This window comes from Pongo pygmaeus, chromosome 18 (genome assembly GCF_028885625.2).
Source record: "Pongo pygmaeus isolate AG05252 chromosome 18, NHGRI_mPonPyg2-v2.0_pri, whole genome shotgun sequence".
Classification (NCBI taxonomy): Eukaryota; Metazoa; Chordata; class Mammalia; order Primates; family Hominidae; genus Pongo; species Pongo pygmaeus.
The window spans coordinates 32,657,549-32,680,345 of record NC_072391.2 but is presented as its reverse complement, the minus strand read 5'-3'; the positions used below and the strand labels follow the sequence as shown (position 1 = coordinate 32,680,345).

Here is a 22,797-nt window from a genome sequence, read left to right as displayed (position 1 = left end):
TCTTTGGGAGGCCGAGGCAGACAGATCACGAGGTCAGGAGATCAAGACCAACCTGGCTAACACGGTGAAACCCCGTCTCTACTAAAAATACAAAAAATTAGCCAGGCGTGGTGGTGGGCACCTGTAGTCCCAGCTACTTGGGAGGCTGAGGCAGGAGAATGGTGTGAACCTGGGAGGCGGAGCTTGCAGTAAGCCAAGATCGCACCACTGCACTCCAGCCTGGGCGACAGAGCAAGACTCCATCTCAAAAATAAATAAATAAATAAATAAAACACACAAAAAAGACCAGAGTTATTAAATCATAGCCAGGTGTTGCTGTGGCTTTAGGCTACTACCTGAAGACTACTTTTGTTAAACAGGGAGATAAGTATCAGAGAAGTGTTAGAAAAAGCACCCAAAAGTGGCCAGGCGCAGTGGCTCACACCTGTAATCCCAGCACTTTTGGAGGCCGAGGCAGGCGGATCACGAGGTCAGGAGATCGAGACCATCCTGGCTAATACAGTGAAACCTCGTATCTGCTAAAAATACAAAAGATTAGCTGGGCGTGGTAGTGGGCTCCTGTAGTCCCAGCTACTCGGGAGGCTGAGGCAGGAGAATGGCGTGAACCCTGGAGGCGGAGCTTGCAGTGAGCCGAGATGGCACCACTGCACTTCAGCCTGGGTGACAGAGCGAGACTCCGTCTCAAAAAAAAAAAGCACCCAATGGAGAGACTTCCTTCCAATGGAGAGACTTCCTTTCCAAAACTCACAGAGGAATTAAGCCATATTTTTGTGTCACTGAAAAATGCCAGACCTACTCCAGAGGCCCAGTGTGTCGTTTCATTATTTTTTTCAGACAAAATCTCACTGTCACCCAGGCTAGAGTGCAGTGATGCAATCATAGCTCACTGCAGCCTCAAACTCCTGGGCTCAAGTAATCCCCTTGCCTCAGCCTCCCATGTGGCTGGGACCACAGGTATGCTTAGCTAATTTTTTCTTTTTTAATAGAGATGGGGATCTCACTATGTTTCCCAAGCTGGTCTTGAACCCCTGGGCTCAAGCAATTCTCCTGCCTCAGCCTCCCGAAGTGCTGGGATTACAGGCGTGAGCCACTGGGCCCAGCCCTGGTGTGATGTTTTAGAGAAGGCTGAGGGCACAGACACCAAGGATTCAGTCCGAACACCTTCACCCCTCTGCCACTTGCTCTCCTGTTCCCTCCTACCCTCATCCTGCTTTTCTGGCATTCTAGCCTCTCCCTCTCCTGATTCCTTCCTCTCAACTAATAAACATCTGCAAATCTCTCCAATTCAAAACATGAAAAGGAAAAAAACCAACTCATGCCCGACCCAGCTTCTACCCCTAGGTCCTGCCCCTTTGCTCTCTTTCAGTGAGCAAGAAAATCGGTGACATCTGCTCTATTCAAAGCCTCTCTCTGCCCACTGTGACCCTGCCATGACTGCCTCCCAGCTTAACTGTCACCACTTCCTTGAAGCCACTTCCCTTCCACGGTCCACAGCTGGAAGGAAGCCCCTTTCCCTGGGGGCACCCACTGTGTTTCTGTATCATACTCCACAACAGCCAAGCCACACACCTGCCCACCTACAGACACAGTGCTGTCTGATGCCAACATATTGTGGCACATGCTGTGCCTCTGCCAGAAATGCCAACCCAGAGCCTTCGTGGCTCGGCTCCAGTGCCTCCTCTTCCAGGAAGTCTCCCACACCTTCCTTGGCTAGAGCTCATCAGTCCCCCTGCTCTTGTACAACCAGGACACTGGGGTTAAACCTCAGAGGGACAACCAACAGTTACTGAGGGACCTACTGATCCCAAGTGTCTGGCTTCCACTGGGCACAGAGGAGGGAAAGATGACAGGTTCCTGCCATACAGTCAGGGAGACATGGACAGTCCGCAGTAACTGAGGTGACAAGGGGCATGGTAAGAGTCACCTCAAGGACTGGGTTGGGGAGCCTCCTGGGGGGACAATGCTTGACCTGAGACTCCGAGGAAAGCAGTAGTTATTTCAGCAAGGGGAGCGGGAGGAGGGTGTGTGTTCCAGATGGGCAAGAACCTGTGTCCAGGCCCACGAGAGACAAAACGGAGAGCTCTGGAAACCCCAGGCCATAGGAACTCAGCATCATAACCAGAGTCACAGTGACCACAGTGACTGCAGCACTACTAACCAGCCATTATCCAGGGTTCACTGTGTGCCAGGCACTGTCCCATGCATTAAGCACCGAACCTCACGCCAGCCCTAGGAGGTCAACATCACCATCATCTCCTTTCTATAGTAAACAAAATGAGGCAAGCAGGCGCAGTGGCTCACGCTTGTTAATCCCAGCACTTTGGGAGGCCAAGGAGGGCGGATCACGAGGTCAGGAGTTTGAGACCAGCCTGGCCAACATAGTGAAACCCTGTCTCTACCAAAAACACAAAAATTAGCTGGGTGTGGTGGCAACGCACCTGTAGTCCCAGCTACTCAGGAGGCTGAGGCAGGAGAATCACTTGAACCCGGGAGGCGGAGGTTGCAGTGAGCCGAGATCACAGCATTCCACTCCAGCTGGGTAACAGAGTCAGACTCCACCTCAAAAAAAAAAAAAAAAAAAAGGTCGGGCGCGGTGGCTCACGCCTGTAATCCCAGCACTTTGGGAAGCTGAGGCAGGTGGATCATGAGGTCAGGAGGTCGAGACCATCTTGGCTAACATGGTGAAACCCCGTCTCTACTAAAAAAAAAAAAAATACAAAAAATTAGCCGGGTGTGGTGGCGGGAACCTGTAGTCCCAGCTACTCAGGAGGCTGAGGCAGGAGAATGGCGTGAACCCGGGAGGCGGAGCTTGCAGTGAGCCGAGATTGCGCCACTGCACTCCAGCCTGGGTGACAGAGTGAGACTCCATCTCAAAAAAAAAAAAAAAAAGAGGCCGAGAAAGGTTGAGAAATGTATTCAAGGCCCCACAACTACCAAGTGGTAAGTAGCAGAGGCGGGGTTCCACCTAGCCCGCCTGGGTGGAAAGCCTGAATTCTGAGGAGAGAAGAGGCAAGAGTGGAGCCGCAAAAGAGGGATGGGTGTCATGTCAAGGAGGTCTGGAATGCCAGGCCACAGACTATCATGGTCACAGAGCCCAGAGCTGAGGATGTGAGCTGTGGGGATCTAAATCTCAGCTCTGCCACCTCCAGGCTTTGGGGGGCCTCAGGCAAGTCACTCGCCCTGTGTGGGCTTCCATTTCCCAAACTGTACAGTGGGGTGAAGAACAGCGCTTCCTTCAGAGGTTGCTGTAACAAGGAAGGGACACAGCTCAGGGAAGTGGTTGGTGCAGTCAGTGGGCCCAGTCCATGTCCATATGTCCAACAGGACTGTGATGGTGGGCGTCTGTTGTGAGGGCGACAGGGAGCCACAGGTGGGTTCTTTCTAAGCTGGAGAATGACACTGAGACAAGAGGCAGGGAAAGGTCTAAGAGCCAAGGCGTGCCGTCGTCCTAGAGACATGTGGCTTGATGCCAAAGTCCCCTAACCCATTTACTTCCTCCTGGACTCCAGCCACCCCACAATGAGTCCTCTCCTACTAGGCCGACCTGCAAACCCTCAATTCCAATCCTAACCCTCCCTCTTGCAGAAGCCCCCGGGAACAGGGAGCTGGACCAGCCCTTACTGCCCTCTGAGGGCTCACAGCCCCTAGGGCTCCAAGCACTGCCAGTTCCGCCCTCTTGTAGCTCTCTGGGCCCCGATGCCACCACTGTCCTCCAATCTGTCCACCTCCAGGCCCTACCTGACCATGATCACCTTGTGTTCCAGTCCCTTCCTTGCCACCTTCTCTCTGTCCATGTCCTCAAAAGCCCCAACCTTCTTCCTTGCGACTCAACAACCCCTGCACGCCTTCCCTGCTGCCCTCTCTCCACTCTTCACTCTTAAGGGATCACTTCCCTTTCAGTTCCAAGAAAAGATGGAAGCCACCAGACAGGAAAGCCTGCAGCCTCCTGCTGTTCCCTACACACGCCTCTCCAGCGCCACCCTCTGTACATCCTTCCACACTACATCCTGCTCTCCTGTCCTTCACTCATTCAGCAAAGATGATCTCACTGCCCACTGTCCGCCAGGTGCCGTTAGACACCAGGAACACAACAGGAACAAACGAATCAAGTCCCTGCCTGGAAGCTGATGTCCTCGACTCCATTCAATCTGGCTTTGGACCCCCAACCCCCAGAGCACAGCTAAGGACACTAAGGCCTCCTGGTAGCAAAATCCAACCACCACTTCCTGGTCCCTGATCTCCCATGGCCTCTCGCCAGCATCCTCCTCGGCTTACCACATTCCCTCGTGCCTCGCTCTCTACTCGGGGGAACACCTCTGGCCATGAGCTCCTCCAATTATCTGGCTAGGCTCTTGCTCTAACTCACAAGTACTGATGTGTGATCTTTTGCCGTCTTCATCAAAGCTGCTTGGCTTGCTACCTACAGGCTGAGAACTCCCAAACATGTTTCTCCTGAGCATCAGACCCACACGTCCTGAGCACACCACACATGTCAGTCATCTGAGCTCTTTACCTTCCTGGAACCTGCTCCTCCTGAGCCTGGGGAATGATGCTGTTGCCCATCCAGGCTCCTGGGTCAGAAACTAACCTGAGGGTTACCCTGTTGTCCCTACTGCCAGTTAGTCACCAAGACCAAGCCATTCCACATTTTTTTTTGAGACAGGGTCTTGCTCTGTTGGCCAGGCTGGAGTGCAGTGGCTCGATCTTGGCTTACTGCAACCTCCGCCTCCTGGGTTCAAGCGATTCTCCTGCCTCAGACTCCCGAGTAGCTGGGATTACAGGTGCCCACCACCATGCCCAGCTAATTTTTGTATTTTTAGTAGAGACAGGGTTTCACCATGTTGGCCAGGCTGGTCTCAAACTCCTGACCTCAGGTGATTTCCCTGCCTCGGCCTTCCAAAGTGCTGGGATCACAGGCATGAGCCACCGCGCCCGGCCATTTTTTTTTTTTTTTTTTTTTTTTTGAGATGGAGTTTCACTCTTCCTGCCTAGGCTGGAGAGCTATGGTATGATCTCGGCTCACTGCACCTCCGCCTCCCAGGTTCAAGTGATTCTCCTGTCCCAGTCTCCCGAGTAGCTGAACTACAGACGTATTCCACCATGCCTGGCTAAATTTTTTGTATTTCTAGTAGAGACAGGGTCTCACCATGTTGGCGAGGCTGGTCTCGAACTCCTGACCTCAAGTGATCCACCCATCTCGGCCTCCCGAAGTGCTGCGATTACAAGCATGAGCCATCATGCCTGGCCCAAGCCATTCCACTTCTTAAAAAGTCCTTACGCCGGGCGCGGTGGCTCACACTTGTAATCCCAGCACTTTGGGAGGCCAAGGCGGGTGGATCACCTGAGGTCAGGAGTTCGAGACCAGCCTGACCAACATGGAGAAACCCCCGTTTCTACTAAAAATACAAAATTAGCCGGGCGTAGTGGCGCATGTCTGTAATCCCAGCTACTCGGGAGGCTGAGGCAGGAGAACTGATTGAACCCAGGAGGTGGAGGTTGTGGTGAGCCAAGATCGCGCCATTGCACTCCAGCCTGGGCAACAAGAGCTAAACTCCGTCTCAAAAAAAAAAAGTTCTTGGCTGGGCACAGTGGCTCACACCTGTAATCCCAACACTTTAGGAGGCCAAGGTGGAAGGATCACCTGAGGCCAGAAGTTCAAGACCAGCCTGGGGAACAGTGAGCCACTGGTTCCTGCAAAAAAGTTTTAAAAATTGGCCAGACACAGTGGCATGTGCCTGCAATCCCAGCTACTCAGGAGGCTGAGGCAGGAGGATTGCTTGAGCCCAGGAGGTTGAAGCTGCAATGAGCTATGACTGCACCACTGTGCTCCAGCCTGGGCAACAGAGAGAGACCCTCTCTCTAAAAAAGAAAAACAAAACAAACAAAAATAAGGCCTGGCAAGGTGGCTCACACCTGTAATCCAAGCACTTTGGGAGGCCAAGGCGGGTGAATCACCTGAGGTCAGGAGTTCGAGACCAGCCTGACCAATATGGCAAAACCCTGTCTCTACTAAAAATACAAAAATTAGGCCAGGCGCGGTGGCTCACGCCTGTAATCTCAGCCCTTTGGGAGGCTGAGGCAGGCGAATCACCTGAGGTCAGGAGTTCGAGACCAGCCTGACCAACATGGTGAAACGCTGCCTCTTCTAAAAAAGTACAAAAATTAGGCGGACGTGGTACCGTATGCCTGTAGTCTCAATTACTCAGGAGGCTGAGGCAGGAGAATCACTTGAACCCGGGAGGTGGAGATTGTGGTGAGCTGAGATTGCACCAAGGCACTCCAGCCTGGGTGACAGAGCAAGACTCTATCTCAAAAAAAAAAATTAGCCAGGCATGGTGGCGGGCGCTTGTAGTCCCAGCTACCTGGGAGGCTGAGACAGGAGAATCACTTTAACGTTGGAGGCGGAGGGTGCAGTGAGCCGAGATCACGCCACTGCACTTCAGCCTGGGTGACAGAGCAAGGCTCCGTCAAAAAAAAAAAAAAAAAAAAAAAAAGTTATCATTGCAAATCTCTCCCCGCTACCCCTGCTTCTGTGCCCAGACCTCGCAGAGCTTCCTGAGTGGTCCTGCTGTGCCCCCACAGGCCCCTGCTCTGCCTGGCTCTTGTCCTTTTCATTGGGAGGTGCCATCTGATTGAGTGTTTAGTACCCTCCAGGCACTGTGCTGCGGGCTTTGTAGGAATCACTTCACTTAATCCCCACAAGGTGAGTATTCATACAAACCCAGACTACAGATGAGAAAACCAGGGCCTCAAGAGGTATCGCTCTCCACACATGGCCACGCAGCCAGTGAAACCCAAGGATGCAGAGTCCAGGGCCCACACTGGGAGCCATTGCCTCTTGCTTTGTCTGCTTCGGACCACATGTCTCCCGTTGAAGCAGAAATCAGGGCCCTTTCAGTTCTGGCTCCCACATGCCAGGCACAGAGCTGGCCTTGAAGGGGCCTCAGCAAACATTTCCTTGATTAGTACATGAGGCAGGTGTCATCCCCTGCAACTTCTGTAACTATCTGCTTCTATGTTGCAGCTTAACTGTACGCTCTTCAAGGGCACAGATCTACATTCTGAGGCCTAACAGGCTGTGCGTTCAGCAACTATTTGCAACTAAGTAAATACTGGCTACAATGAGAGCTCTTTCAAGTAGTTCCTATTTCCCAGGTACTGTGCTCAGTTCTTCATGTGTATTAGCTCAAGAAAACACTATGCAAGAGCGTTGATTATCTGGTTTTTCAGATGAAGAAACCGAGGCACAGGAAGTTAAGTGACTGGCCCAATGGTTTATAGCTCTTCAGCTATAACCACAACCGGTAGCTCATGCCTGTAATCCCAGCACTTTGGGAGGCTGAGGCGGGCGGATTGCTTCAGGTCAGGAGTTCAAGACCAGCCTGGCCAACAGGGTGATACTCTGTCTCTACTGAAATTACAAAAAAAAAAAAAAAAAAAAATTAGCCAGGTGTGGTGGTGGGCGCCTATAATCCCAGTTACTCAGGAGGCTGAGGCAGGGGAATTGCTTGAACCCGGGAGGCAGAGGTTGCAATCAGCCAAGATCATGCCACTGTACTCTAACATGGGCCACAGTGTGAGGCTCCGTCTTTAAAAAAAAAAAAAAAAAAAAAAGATTCTGTCACAGGCAATTTGCCTCCAGAGCCTGCACTCTGGTACTTTTGGCTGCACAATCTCTGCAGATACCAGAAGGCACCAGTGGCCCAGACCTGGTCCCAAAAGAAGACCAGAGTTTGAGTTCAGCCATGAACTTGTACTGTAACTTCAGGTGTCCCTTTTCTCTCCCAGGGCTGCCATTATGAAGGTCAAATCAGCTAACCTTGGTGCAGTGCCCAACAGGGAACCTGGTCCCAGCTGCAGCGAGTCCCTGGGAAAGAGCCTGATAGCCTCGTTTACTGCAACATTTCTTGGGCACTTACACCGCCCTTTGTCCCGTGCTAGGGACATGAAGATAAAACAGACACAGTTATCTGCTCCCACCCCAGCAACTGAGGGGAAAGTGAAATGAGTAAATGAATGAAGGCTTGTCAACACGCCGAAGGCCTCTGCTTGCTCTATGAGGGGAACAGAGCGCTGTGGGAGTTTGCTGGAGAGGAGGAGGGATTTTGCTGGGGGCGAGACCAGAGAGGAAGACAAGAGGCTCGGGAGGATGACCGACATTTCTAATAGAGGCTGGGGGGCTGGGGGATGGGCAGAGGGCATTAGTGGTGGCTCCAGGGCAGAAGGAAAGCAGGAACCGAGTCAGGAGGTTCAAGGCTGGCTGTCTTTCGACGGCAGGGCCAGCCCAGCACATGGCTTTCTCCTATGTGAATGGAACCAATCATCAGACTGTTTTCAGAAGTGGCAGTATGAGAAGTGACAATGCAGCACAGCGCTCAGTGCTATGGCTGACACACACTAGACAATATAGTCGCTACTATTAGGAGGAAAGGCACTGGAGCCAAAGGGCCTAGGTTCCAATGCCTGGTTCTACCACCACTTCTCTTCCACATGACCTTGGGCCTCAGCTTCATCTGAAAAAGGGGAAAATAACCTCTACCTTAAAGTTGTCTAGGGGGTTAAATGAGCCCATAAGTGGAAAGTAGCCCACACACGGGAAATACGGAAGGACGCACTGTAATCTGTGCATACTAGAGAAGTATCCCCAATATAAAAGCAAGGCCCAGAGAGGGCCAGAGACCTACCGCAGGTCACCCAGCAAGCGGGAAGCCTGCTGGCCACGGAACGCAGGCCTGTCCAGGCCACTCACCAGCGGCTCCAAGTTCGGCAGACTCGCATGCAGATACACAGCTCCCGCGGCCCGAGGTGCTGGAAGACGCGAAGCCAGGCGGCCCGGGGCAGGGGGTGGTCGGATCCAGCAGCCAAGGGGAGTGTGTCGGGCTCAGGGCTTCGAGGCGGGGGCCGCACCACATGCCGCTCCAGCTGTGGAGGCCGGGGTGGTGGGGCTGGGCCCAGGGGCCAGCTGAGCAGGGGCCCCCCGCTGCCAGGGCGCACAGCCCGCCGCCCCCCACGGTTCTCCTTCTCGCCAGAGCTGCCCCGGGTTGGCCGTCGCCCATTCCGGGCCTCGCCGGGGGCTTCGTCCTCACTCAGCGATGTGCCCGAAGAGTCGGAGTCGGAGTCTGAGTCCGAGGAGGAAGAGGAGGTGTCAGGCACCCGTTCCAGCAGCTGGCACATCCGCTTGAAACGCTCTAGCTTCTCCCTCTGCGGGGATGGGGACGGCACCGCTGGGCCCTCTGCAGAGGCCAAAGGCGGCTTTGGTTTCTGCAGGGAGACAGGGTTGATGCTGTTTTAGGGCCTGGGATACATTTTCCCACCCCCCCTACCCCGAGGAGTCACCAGGGGATGAACAGCCCGAGGGACAGTCCTGAGTTCCAGCACTGGCTCTGCTCCGGACAGTGGGAGACCTTGCTAAAGCCACCGCCAGGCCCTGGGCCTCAGTTTTCTTATCGGTAACAGGAGAGTGCTAATTAAAATAATTTCCAGCTGGGTGCAGTGGCTCCCGCCTGTAATCCCAGCACTCCGGGAGGCCAAGGCGGGAGGATCACGAGGTCAAGAGATTGAGACCATCCTGGCCAACATAGTGAAACCCTGTCTCTACTAAAAATACAAAAATAAACTGGGCATGGTGGCACAAGCCTGTAGTCCCAGCTACTTGGGAGGCTGAGGCAGAATTGCTTGAACCTGGGAGGTGGAGGTTGCAGCGGGCCAAGATCACGCCACTGCACTCCAGTATGGGCGACAGAGTGAGACTCTGTCTAAAAAATAAAATAAAATAAAATAAAATAATTTCCAGCCCTTACGGGTTTGCATGGCTTAGGCAGTTCCAAAAGCAGTAGGGAATGGAGAAATGAGAGACCCTGCTTTGAATCCTGGCTTGCCCTCAACTCTGGATGGCTGTGGGAAGCCCCTGCTTCATCATCCACTACACGGACCAGCTGGAGCAGGCGTCTATCAACTGAGGGTAACAGTGATTGGCCCCACGAGCAGCACCCCACGTCGGCTGACTCATTCCGTCCTCACAGTATTCTAACACAGTAGTGACCTGGGCCGCTCTTTTCAGACATGAGGAAACCGAGGCTTAAAGGCACAAAGTGACTTGTCCAAGGTTACAAACTGAAAAACAGCAGAGTCAGGATTTGGACCCAATCAGGCGGACTCCTGTGTTGAGTGTCCATGCCAAGTAATATCTCAATTCTGGCTTTACTGTGTGACTTGGACAAGTCTTCAAACCTCTCTGGGCCTTATGTCCCTTCAATCTGGGTAAATTTTATAGCTTACAAAGCTCACTGCCTTTCAGAACCTCATAAGACTTATACAGTTCTGCGGGATAAGGGGGCAAGGCAGGCAGCAGCATCTCCACTACATGGATAAAGAAACTAAGGCTCAGGGTGGCTGACAACCTGCTAGGATCACACAAAGAGTAAACGGTTGGACAGAAATTTGAACTCAGTTATCTCCCCTGTAAGGCTTGGAAAGATAAGGCAAGTAGGTCAGATGAGCCCTAAGGGTTTTTGGGAAGTCAGGGGCTCCTGTGGCCTGGACTCAACCCACCCTCCCACCCAACTCATCCCAGGTGTCCGGACGCCCACCGTGGCCAAGTGGGGCTGGGGCAGAACAAGGTGAGCAGGAAGGGACAGGTCTTGGGCTCCAGGGTGAAGGGTGGGGCAAGGGAAGGTGGGAAGGGGAGGGAGGAGGTCCCCGGCACACCTCCCAGTTCTCGGGAGGGAGCCCAGGGTGGCAGGATGAGAAAGCCTGGCTCGGATTCAGAACCCTGGGGGGCAGCAGGCCCGGGCCGCCTGGGTCCGATCCTCGGAGGAGGCAGGCGTCTCCACCCACCTTCTTCAGGTGCCTCTCTCGGCCTCCTTTCACCTACCAGGGTGAGAGGGAGATATGGGGGAAGGGAGAGACCCCATTAGGCACTCATGGGCCAGAAATCTAAGGTGCATGTCCTCCACTTAGACTACAAGTCCCAGAAGCCCCCGTCCCAGGGATAACTCTGAGCATGCTCACCTTGCACCCAGCGTCCTAGCCCACTGAGCATGCTCCATCTCTTCTTTCCTCCCCTCAGGCCTTCTCCAGCCCCTCCCTCCTCTTATGCAGGGATGATCTGAGCATGCTCTCTCCTGCCTCCCTAACCCACCCAGGGCTCCCAAAGCTTCCTGCAGTGCCAGCTCACCTCACCTGTCCCCCCTCCTCCACACTGAGCATGCTCTATCCTCTCCCCACCCAACTCCTGAACTACATCTCCCAACAGTCCTTGGGGGAACCCACAGAGCACGCTCCCAGGCCCACACAGCCCCCACAGAACCAGCCAGGACTACAGCTCCCAGAATTCCTCAGGACAGGCCTAGTGAGCGTGCTCCGTGGCTCACCTTTTTCCTTGGGGTGGGAGGCTCATTCCCTGCCTCCCTTTCCTTTCGTTTGGGCGGCCCAGGCACGTCCTCTGGGGGGGGCCCGGCAGGCAGGGGGCCCTTGCGCCTGGGCGGGGGCGGTGGAAGTGGTGGCTCCTCTGTCAGCTTCCATCCGCTCCCCAAGCTGGCGCCCTCCTCACCGTTGTCGGCCCTACGGCGGCCAGGCCCCTCACCTGAATCCTAGGCGGGATGGAAGCTGGGGGTGAGGACCTGCACAGCTCCCCGACCCCCACCTACCCACAGCTCAGCCCAGCCCAGCCCCTACCTTGCTGGTGCGGCCTTCCTGGGTGCAGCGAGGGCACTCCCAGCAGTTGGGGATCTCTGCATTGATGACACCCTCAGCCTTCCCCATCTGTAGGCAAGAGGGCAGCGAGTGGGGGGTTGGCCAGGAAGCCCAGAGCCAGGGTGATCCCCCACTCTCTGCTCCCTGACAATCTGCCCCACCCCAGACGCCGGGGTCCCAGGGCCATCACCTTCAGGCAGCCGGGGTGGACGATCTCGTTGCAGATTGTACACTCCATGAGACTCAAACCAAATTTCTCTTCCTCTCCCTCCACCGTGTCCTCCTTCCCAGCCTCCCCACACAAGAGGCACACAGCTGTGTGTGGGAGCACGGGCTGTTGGGGGAGAGGGGACATCAGGGGCCCCGAAAGCTAACAACAGGGGAAAGACCCTTCCTTCTAGGGACCCTGGCCAGCTGCTGGATGAGGTGCAGCACCCACGGGTCAAGCTGGGTCTGATCCTGAGTTTGCTCCTTTTAGGAGTGTGACCTCAAGCAACTGATTTAACCTCCTTAAGTCTCCGTTTCTGCATCTGCAGAATGGGGCTAAGAATCTTTCCCTCGCAGGACTCTTGGGAGAGCAAGATAATACATGAGAGACACTGATATGTAGCTGTTATCACCTGTGACTGTTATAGCTGGACCCAGGGCCAGTGTGACCCTGAAATTACAGCTGGCTTTGGAGAGGAGGACAGTAACACTCAGAGGGTGGGGAAGACAGCTTGGGGTGATACCAAGGTCGCTCCATGAGCAGCCCAAGGGTTGCTCTGAATCCCACAATGAACCCGGTTTTGGCAAGACCCCCTGGGAACACTAGGGAAGCCACTAGTCCTGGGGAAGCGGGGGCAGCCTCAGACAGTGTGACTTTGGGGAAGACAGTGGTAGGACTGAGTCATAACAAGGATGCGGCAGGATCAAGGAAGATGCAGGTAGGGGAAGAAGGAAAAGTGAGGCAAGGGGTTGGGGGATAAAGGAAAAGAAGTGAGGGGCTGAGGGGTGAAGAGACCAACCAGGAAAGAGTGGCAGGAGGAAGAGAGGGAGGTGGCAGAGTGGGGAGGGGGATGCAGGATGCAGCTGGCTCCTCGAGGCTGCTGGGGAGGGGCCGTGCTCTGGAGCCCAGGGCTGCTCAAAGGATGAGGAAGGCAGGGCGGAAACCCATGCTTCCCTGATCCCTACTGTGTGCTGGGCCTTGTGGTAGACACACTCGCATCCATGCCATTGTTTAATCTTTACAACTCAGCAAAGGAAACATTTTACAGAGAAGGAACCTAAGGTTCATTCAGCATGATTTGCTCAAGGTCACATAAAGGGTGAGCTTGGCCTCGAATCCAAGACCACCCTGGGTGAGGAAGAGGCCAGAGAAGGGCAAGACCTGTTGGAAGGGGGCCATCTCTGGGGATGGGCCCCCTCCTGCACAGAGACATCTTGGGGGGTGGTAGAGCAGGGGCTGGGCATTCTGCGGGGGTGTGACTCTGAGAGCTGGGAAGAGCCTGAAAGTGGGGACTAGGTCAGATCCTTCTGTGCACCTGGACACTGCCCCCAGCTTGGAGCTGAGGACAAAAATGTATACTGACACAAACTAGTGAATGAAGGGAAGAAATGAACGAGTGAACAAACAGCCACTCCACAGTACAGGCTGGGAGGCAGTCACCAGCCATCCCAAGGAGGTATTGGGAAGGGTGGGCAGAGCCCAAAGATGGGGGCAGAACTCACGGCAGTGCACTGCCGGAGCAGGCACGACTGCTTCATGCGCCCGGGCCCCCCGAACTTCTTCATGTCTCGGCAGAAGTGGCAATCCCCGCACTCAGTTCGCACACAGGCCCGGCAGCGGCGGCAGCGGGTTCGGCGTCGGCGCGCTCCGGCCCCCGGCCCTCGGCTGCTCGACGACATTGGGGGCGTCAGCAACGCCGAGGGCTGTGGGTGGATGGTGGCAGGGTCAGATGGGCCCACTGGGGCCCTGGCCTGGGAGACCCCTGACAGATCCCTCCACCCACAGGCAGCTAGAGCCTGCCCTCTTCCTCAGGGAGACAAAGAGGTCACCCCCTTTTGTGTATCTGGGGGCCAATCCTCTACTCAAGGCCTGTCTCCCTGCAGCAGCTCAAGAGGAGCCCAAGAACTGCTTCCTGGCCTCACTCCTCTACCGCCTCCTCAGGGTCCCTTCCCTAGCCCAGGGAGCAGGAGGGGACACCGAGGCCCTCTCCTCTGCCATCCCCACACCGGAGCTCCTTGGAAAGGCCAGGCACTCCTTGTCCGTGGTGTTAACTTGGAGAGATCCCAACTCTTCCCCTGTTATCCGAGTGTAGAATATCCCAGGCTCTCCCCAACCTCAATCTGGGGTAAACTGCCCAGATTCACCTCCCAGATACCCAGAGATTCCTAGACGGAAGCTCCGGACTTTTCTCCCCCCCCCCCCCCACCCACCTTTTCATCCACAGCAGCCATTCAATCTCTCTTCCCCTCAACCCAGTTATCCTCACCAGATCCAGCGACATCCTTGCCCCCAAGTCCCTAACCATCTCCTCTGCCCACTAACTCCCCAGAGCTCTGACAGACCTGGAGATGCTTCTTCAGAGACCCTTCTCAGCCCAAGATCTCAGCCCCTCTTGTTCCCCACAGGGCTCCCTCCTCCAGGACACCCTCCTCTTGGATCCCTCCGGTCCACCTGGGCAATCTCCCAAATTCCTTGGGATTCTAGAATCCAGCCTGACATCTCCCCAGAACTCAGGATGGGCTCAGTCCTAGGCCCCCCAGCTTCCCCGGCTGCTTTCATCCCTAATCATCTAGAATCTCTTGGGCTCCCCCTCCCATGGAAACCAGATCCTCCAAGATCCCATGTGGAATTAGAAGCCTGGAGGGTCTCTTCCCAGTCAGAGTCTTACCCCAGATTCCCCCTTTCCAGAGACTTTCATACCCATCCATGGGGCTAAGGGGCCCTCCAGCGCTCCAGGGGAGGGGCCTGGAGGGCGGCGACTGCAGGCGGGGGTGGGGGCTTTCAAGGGGAAGCAGGGTCTAGGAAGGAGGGCCAGTTCCCCAGGGTGGAGAGGTCATAGGAAGGAGGGCTGGAGATGAGTTTGGAGCAGAGAGAGGGTGAGGCTGGGGGCGGGGAAGGTAGAGAGAGGCCGGGCTGAGGATGAATGGGAGTGGGCGCTGCCCAGGTCTGGGGGTGAGGAGGAGCCGCATGAACCCACCTCACACGTGTCCCGGGAGCCATCTCTCCCTTCTCGGCAGCTCCCGGCGGGTCGGCGGCCATCGGCGGCGGGGGGGCCGGGCGGCGCGGGGCGCGGAACGCTCAGAACGCCGGGGTCCACGGCCTCCCGAGGGCGCTCGGCCCCTCCCTCCGGCGGAGGCCGGGACGGCGGCGAGTGGAGATGGGGGGCGCCGGGGGCGAGGCCCTCCCACGGGCTGCGGCGCGGCCCTTCCAGGGGGAGGTCCTGCTCTGGGGGGCTCAGTCCCTCAGCCCCCCCAGGCCAACGGGGGCTCCTTGGGCGCAGGGTGCTCAGCTTCTGCCCGGGGCCCACTCAGTCCCGGGTCCGAGTCCCAGCTCCCCTCCCCCCACCCCGCCCCGCCTCTCCCCAGCGCCCCTGGCCCTTTAACTGGCCCCTTCCCGGACCCCACTGCCCAGGGGTCCAGGGCCAGGCCTGAGCCCCCCCCACCGTTTCCGGGGTTCAAGCCCCGCCCACCGCCGGTTCCCGGGGAGGGGGGGGTCGCTGTAACCTGCCCCCCTCCCCTGGGCCCGCCCCTGGACTGCGACCCCCTGCCCTACAGCTACGAGGCGAGCGGAGGGGGGGTGAAGGAAGCTGCTCCGGCCCCGCCCCCCCAGCCCGCGCGCACCCCCGACCTCTCCCCCTCCCCCCAGCGCGCGACCCTCGGGAGATAGGGATTTAAATAAAATTTGAATAAATTCCCCTTCTCAAGCGGGAGGGTGGAAGGAAAGGATAGAGGGGGAGAGGGAAAGGGGAAGGGGGCAGTTGGGGTGTCTCAGCCCCCCTGGTCCCCCAGCCCCGCGCTGCTACGGCCCGGGGCCCTGGCCGCTTCTCTCATCCCTCCTCAGCTCCTTCCTCCTTCCTCCTCTCTTCCCCCCTCCCCTCCCTCCTCCTCTCCTCCTCCTCCTCCTCCTCCCCCTCTTTACTCCCTCCTTCTCCCAGAGGAACCCCGCCCCCTTCCCCCTCCTTCCTCCACCACCTCCACTTTCCAGGACGAACGCACGCAGGGCTCGACGGGAGTTGTAGTCCTGCGGCCACTGATGCTACGGGGGAACAATAGGACGCTGGGGGCAGCGGGAACTACAAACAGGATGGCGGAGGGCGTGCCCAGCCGGGAGCCGAGGATGCCGGGAGTTAGAGTCCCGTTGCCCCGAGGCTCCCAGTTGCAGAACATCGAGAAGGAGCGGGAACGATGACTACAAACAAGATGGCCTTCTCCCCCGACCCGACCTCCTTCCCAGGCACTCACACGCCCTCCTGTCCACAACCCTCCGCGTGTGTGGTACCTGACGGGAGTCGCAGTCCATCTGCTGCCTTCCCGCTGCCATTTCTACTCGTCAGGAACAATGGAAAGGTGAAAAGGAACGAGGACTACAAGCAAGATGGCGGAAGAGGGACATACACCTGACTAGTAGTCGATCTTACGAGGTGCGATGGGATTAGTAGTTTTCTAGCCTTCTAGTGTTCCTTAAGAATGGCGGAACCAGGAGGACGAGGAGACTACCGTAAAGATGGCAGGCCACTTAGCCTCTCCCGGTCTCCGCTTTCCACCACCTTGGGCACCTCGCCCGCCTGTGGTCTCGAAATCCCCCCCACCAGTGGCGCACGGCCTGACGGGAGTTGCAGTCTCCCGGCTCCCGTCTATCATCTCCAGTCGAGACAATGGAAGGGGACGGGGCGGGGCCACCGGCAAAGATGGCGGCTGCAGGGCCGGGGCGACGGCGACATGGGATGTGTAGTCCAGGCGCCTGGCCTCTTCCCTGCGGAAGTGAGGGAGAGGACTACGATAAAGATGGCGACCTCGCCCCTCGACCTCTGCGCCGGTGCCTGCTGGGAAATGTAGTTCCTTGCCGAGCGCAACAGAGAAAGGACGTCGCTGTTGAAATGTGAATCCCGGCGGACACGCCAAATTGCGAGGCGACGGAAACGGAAAGACTCTTTTCTCCTCTCCCCGCTGCCGGCTTCTGAACAGCCTGGCGGGAAATGTAGTCCCAAGCTTTCACTCGCGAGTGGAGGGGAAGGATTTATGTCACCAGTGGGGATCAGTGCGGGTGGGGGAGAAAAACGTCGGGCGATCCGGGAATAAAGAATGTCCGCCTCCCCATGGGGCGAGGACCTCGCGTTTCAGGGGAGGGCCCTTAAAGGAAGGCAGCAGGAATCAGTCTTGTCGACCAGGGGGGCGTGGTTCTCGTCGAGAGTGCATTCACACTCTTGTTCCCTAGAAAGCCTGGGCGCCTCCCACTCGATTCCTGCTCCTCAGACCTCCGGGAATCAGTGTCTTACAAGACGTGCGGGCTCCGGGGTAAAGGACCTGGAGTCACAGCGAATCCCCGCCCCGCCCCGGGAAGCCACCAAACCTTGCTTTTTCTCATCTGCAAAATGGGGACAATGGGGATAATGACCTCGAAGCACAGTTGGGAGTGTTAAACAAGCCAATGTTCTTGTCACCAAAGTGCCCAACTCTGGCACGGGGCACGCGGTGGTAGATCCCTTTCTAAGGTCCCTTCCTGCCCAGCCGTTCTGGGAGCCCAGGAATCCATGATGCCGGACAGAATTAGCTCCTGTGAGAAGAAAACTGACCTGCAGGCTCCTGCCAGATTGAACCGACCCCCGCCCCTCCTCATCGGGGTCCTCCAGCGTCTGTTACCTAGCACTGCTCCCAGGGGGCGCTCAATCTCCATTCGACTGAGGTACTACAAACACGATTTCCGCAACCTGGAGTTGCAGGCGTTGCAGGCTGTCCAGCCTCATCCCCTGCCTGATATCCAGTCAGCCTTGGTGGCCTCTGCCTAGATACTTCAACTGCCTATGCAAATGGAACGGCTTCTCATCTTTCTGCCGTTTTTTGTTTTTTTGTCTTTTAAGGTCTTGCTCTGTCACTTGGGTTGGAGTGCAGTTGCAGGATCATAGTTTGCTGCAGCCTCGACCTCCTGGGCTTAAGCGATCCTCCTGCCTCAGCCTTGTGAATACCTGGGACTTCAGGCACGCGCCACCACACCCAGCTAATTTTTAAACTATAATTTTTTTTTGTTCAGACGAAGTCTCGCTATGTTGTCCAGACTGGTCTCGAACTCCTGGCCACAAGTGTTCCTCCCGCCTTGGCTTCCCTAAGTGTTGGGATTATAGGTGTGAGCCAGCATCCATACCCCTCTTCTCAATCTTCCTTCTCCCCTGGAAAACCTGCTCACTTCTGACCCCAAGACAGCCCCCTCCCCTTCCCTCTGTCTTCTGTGTTTGGCAGACCAGCCCCAGCGAGGACTTGGTTGTGGTTTTTCCATCAGGGAAGTCAATGGCTGGCCAGTGTAGTGTGAAGTCCCAGCTTGGCAGAGACTTGCCCAAGGCTGGATGGGAGGCGGCTTTGCAGCTCAGGTTTTATCAGTCAGGAAATCCTTAGCCCTCCCTAGAGGATTGGCTGTCCCCTCTATCCTCACTGCTTGAATTTGGTGTTGCATGATTGATTTCTACCCTGTTCCCTCTGCTTGAGGGCTATCCTCCCTACGCCTATCTCACTTCTCCACCCAGTTCACTGTTCATCCTTTATAGGTCTCTGTTTGTGTATTTATTATTTATTTTTCTACTCTCCCACTTTTCTAAAAGGTCTCTATTTAAATGCCACTGTCAATCCCAGCACTTTGGGAGGCCTAGGCGGGTGGATCATGAGGTCAGGAGTTCGAGACCAGCAATGGCCAGTATGGTGAAACCCTGTCTCTCCTAAAAATACAAAAATTAGCCGGGCATGGTGGCATGTGCCTGTAATCCCACTTACTCGAGAGGCTGAGGCAGCAGAATTGCTTGAACCCGGGAGGTGGAGGTTGCAATGAGCTGAGATCGTGCCACTGCACTCCATCCTGGACGACAGAGCGAGACTCTGTCTCAAATAAATAAATAAATAAATAAATAAATAAATAAATAAATAAATCACTGTCCTGGCCAGTTTCAGTGGTTCACGCCTATAATCCCAACACTTTGGGAGGCCAAGGTGAGAGGATAACTTGAAACTAGGAGTTCAAGACCAGCCAAGGCAACATAGTGAGGCCCCATCTTTACAAAAATACAAAAATTAGCTGGACATGTAGTCCCAGCTACTTGGGAGGCTGAGGGGCAAGGATTGCTTGAGGTCAAGAGATTGAGCCTTCAGTGAGCTATGACGATGCCACTCGCTGCATTCAAGTCTAGGTGACAGAGCAAGACCCTGCTCCTGGACATATTACTAAGTGCTTTCAGCATCTCATGTGGTCCTCATAAAAATCTTATGAGGGCCGGGCATGGTGGCTCACGCCTGTAATCTCAGCACTTTGGGAGGCCAAGGCAGGTGGGTCACCTGGGGTCAGGAGTTCGAGACCAGCCTGACCAATATGGTGAAACCCCATCTCTACTAAAAATAGAAAAATTAGCCAGGTGTAGTGGTGTGCACCTGTAGTCCCAGCTCTTCAGGAGGCTGAGAAAAGAGAATTGTTTGAACCTGGAAGGCGGAGGTTGCAGTGAGCCAAGATCACAGCACTGCACTGCTGCCTGGGCGACAGCGAGACTCTATCTCAAAAAAAAAAAAAAAAAAAAAAAACCCACAAAACCTTATGAGGTAGAATTCCATTTTAGAGATGAGGAAACTGGGACCCTCAACTATGCAGAATGGATGAGTGGTACTGCCAAAATTCAAACCCCAGATTCCCGAACTCATGGTCAGAACTACTACAACATGCAGAAACAACAAATCCAGTCATGTGTGCATTTAGTTTGGCATAGCAACAACAACACATTTCTCAGGCAAAATAGATTTCCAGCTTCTCTTGAAAAACCCTGAAGTCTAGTCCAGGACCGTGGATTGTATTTAAAAAAAATAAAAATAGAAGAAGAAAAGGCCGGGCATGATGGCTCACGCCTGTAATCCCAACACTTTGGGAGGCTAAGGCAGCTGGATCACTTGAGGCCAGGAGTTCAAGACCAGCCTGGCAAACATGGTGAAACCCCGTCTCTACTAAAAATACAAAAATTAGCTGGGCATGGTGGCGTGCACCTGTAGTCCCAGCTACTCAGGAGCCTGAGGCATGAGAATTGCTTGAACCTGGGAGGCAGAGGCTGCAGTGAGCCAAGACAATGCCACTACACTCCAGCCTGGACAACAGAGCGAGACTCAGTCTCAAAAAAAGAAAAAGGGCCGGGTTTGGTGGCTCATTCCTGTAGTCCCAGCACTTTGGGAGGCCAAGGTGGGCGGATTACCTGGGGTCGGGAGTTTGAGACCAGCCTGACCAACATGGAGAAACCCCGTCTCTACTAAAAATACAAAATTAGCCAGGCACAGTGGCGCATACCTGTAATCCCAGCTATTCAGGAGGCTGAGGCAGGAGAATCGCTTGAACCTGGGGGGCAGAGGTTGCCGTGAGCCAAAATCGTGCCACTGTGCTCCAGCCTGGCAACGAGAGTGAAACTCCGTCTCAAAAAGAAGAAGAAGAAGAGGAGGAGGAGGAAAAGAAGAAAGGAAGAAGAAGAAGGAGAAGGAGAAGGAGAAGAAGAAGAAGGAAGAAAGAAGAAGGAAAAAGATGGAAGAAGGAGGAAGAAGAAGAAAGAAGAAGGAAGGAAGAAAGAAGAAGGAAAAAGAAGGAAGAAGAAGAAGGAAGAAAGAAGGAAGAAGAAGGAAGGAAGAAAGAAGGAAGAAGAAGGAAGAAGAAAGAAGAAGAAAGAAGAAGGAAGAAGAGGGAGGAGGAAGGAGAAGAGGGAGGAAGGAGGAGAAGGAGGAGAAGGAGGAGGAAGGAGGAGAAGGAGGAGGAAGGAGAAGGAGGAGGAAGGAGAAGAAGGAGGAGGAAGGAGAAGAAGGAGGAGGAAGGAGAAGAAGGAAGAGGAAGGAGAAGAAGGAGGAGAAGGAGAAGAAGAAGAAGAAGGCGGTTTTTATAGCGTCTGCCTAGAAGTGACATGTCAATTCAGCTCACATTTTATTGACCTGTCAAATAGCTAACCCTGGCCAGGCAAGGTGGCTCATGCATGTAATCCCAACACTTTGGGAGGCCGAGTTGGGCAGACTGCTCAAGCCCAGGAGCCCAAGGCCAGGGTGGGCAACTTGGCAAGGCTCTGTCTCTGCAAAAGAATACAAAAATTAGCTGGACTGGTGGTGCACATCTGTAGTCCTAGCTACTTGGGAGGCTGAGGTGGGCGGATCGCTTGAGCCCAGGAGGTCCAGGCTGCAGTGAGCCATGATCGAGCCACTGCACTCCAGCCTGGGCGACAGAGCGAGACCCTGTCTAAAAATATTACAGAGATAGGCCGGGCGCGGTGGCTCACTCCTGTAATCCCAGCACTTTGCCCTGTCTAAAAATATTACAGAGATAGGCCGGGCGCGGTGGCTCACTCCTGTAATCCCAGCACTTTGGGAGGCCGAGGCGGGCGGACCACGAGGTCAGGAGATCGAGACCATCCTGGCTAACACAGTGAAACCCCGTCTCTACTAAAAATACAAAAAATTAGCCAGGTGAGGTGGCGGGTGCCTGTAATCCCAGCTACGCAAGAGGCTGAGGCAGGAGAATGGCGTGAACCCCGGGGGGTGGAGCCTGCAGTGAGCCAAGATCGCGCCACTGCACTCCAGCCTGGGTGACAGCGAGACTCCGTCTCAAAAAAAAAAAAAAATATTACAGAGATAGCCATAACTAATTAAAGGGGTTAGAGAAGCCGACTCTTGCCACATGATTGGAAGAAGAAGAACTAGACAACCTGTGGACAGCCCTTATGACAAGTACAGCTTCCTGCGGTTCCCAGGAGAAGTTAGTGCCACCGGATGGAGGCTTTTTCTGGGATACCACCCACTGCAAGGCACCCAATAATTGAACTCCTGTTATGTGGGATGGCAACATCGATATAGAACAGAGGAGTCTGACTGACACTGACCAAGGTGGGCGAGTGAACGGAAAATGCCTCTGTGAGAAGCTCAGGGTCAGCCTTGGGATCAGCAATCACCAAAAAGCCAAGCTCCCCAAGCTGCAATGGATCTGGTTACTGAAAATCCCAGAAGTGAAGTGCCCAGCAGTGTGTATGGCTTCAGATGGCCGAGGAACATGTTAGTAGACTTCACTGGCCAGTGATCCTGGGGGAATGGATGGCATCAATGGCTGGGTTTGGGTTTATTTTCTTTTTTTAGACAGGGTCTTGCTCTCTTGCCCAGGCTGGTGTGAAGTGGTGCAGTTCAATGCATCCTCGACCTCCTGGGCTCAAGTGATCTTCAGCCTCTGGAAGTGCTGGGATTATAGGCATGAGTCACCATAGCGGGGTTTCTACTGGCAAAATTTTTAAAAAATCAACTGGGTATGGTGGTGCCTGCCTGTAGTACCAGCTACTCGGGAGGCTGGGGTAGGAGATTGAGTCTGGGAGGTCAAGGCTGCAGTGAGCCATGACTGAGCCACTGCATTCTAGCCTGGGGAACAGAATGAGACCTCATCTCTAAAAATAAAAAATATAAATAAATAAATAGATAGTTGGCTACCATTGAAAATATTTAAATATCAATCTAAGATTAAATAATTTTAAAAGTCTGAAGTACAGAATGGAATATACTATACATGTTATAAATACTAGTAAATTGAAAGTAGTAACATAATGAAGAAAATCTGGGTGTAGGGGAAGAGTGAGGAAAATATTAAAAATAAATAGCGACTGGGCTGGGCATGGTGGCTCATGCCTGTAATCTCAGCACTTTGGGAGGTCAAGGCAGGCGGGTCACTTAAGCCCAGGAGTTCCAGACCAGCCTGGCCAAGATGATGAAAACTGGCCTCTACTAAAAATGTAAAAACTACCCGGGCATGGTGTTGCATGCCTGTAATCCCAGCTACTCGGGAGGCTGAGGCTTGAGAATCGCTTGAACCTGGGAGGCAGAGGTTGCGGTGAGCCGAGATCGCGCCACTGCACTCCAGCCTGAGCAACA

General features: G+C 54.8%; 1 protein-coding gene across 4 annotated transcripts in view; it reads right to left on the bottom strand.

The window, feature by feature from the left end:
- Positions 1 to 18,763, bottom strand: part of FBXL19 (F-box and leucine rich repeat protein 19) — a 29,105-nt gene extending 10,342 nt beyond the window's left edge. Inside the window, exons 1-7 of one of the 4 annotated variants that reach the window (XM_054455662.2) lie at positions 14,880 to 18,763; positions 13,405 to 13,605; positions 11,885 to 12,028; positions 11,677 to 11,763; positions 11,373 to 11,591; positions 10,708 to 10,869; positions 8,750 to 9,261 (exon numbers count right to left, since the gene is read on the bottom strand). In XM_054455662.2, the coding sequence (XP_054311637.1) occupies positions 8,750 to 9,261; positions 10,708 to 10,869; positions 11,373 to 11,591; positions 11,677 to 11,763; positions 11,885 to 12,028; positions 13,405 to 13,581 (1,301 nt within the window). In that variant the 5' untranslated portion in view covers positions 13,582 to 13,605; positions 14,880 to 18,763. Of the gene's footprint in view, positions 1 to 8,749; positions 9,262 to 10,707; positions 10,870 to 11,372; positions 11,592 to 11,676; positions 11,764 to 11,884; positions 12,029 to 13,404; positions 13,606 to 14,570; positions 14,766 to 14,879 lie in introns of those variants that run through there. The other 3 variants (XM_054455663.2, XM_054455660.2, XM_054455661.2) reach the window with 3 other exon arrangements.
- Positions 18,764 to 22,797: the final 4,034 nt, after the last annotated feature.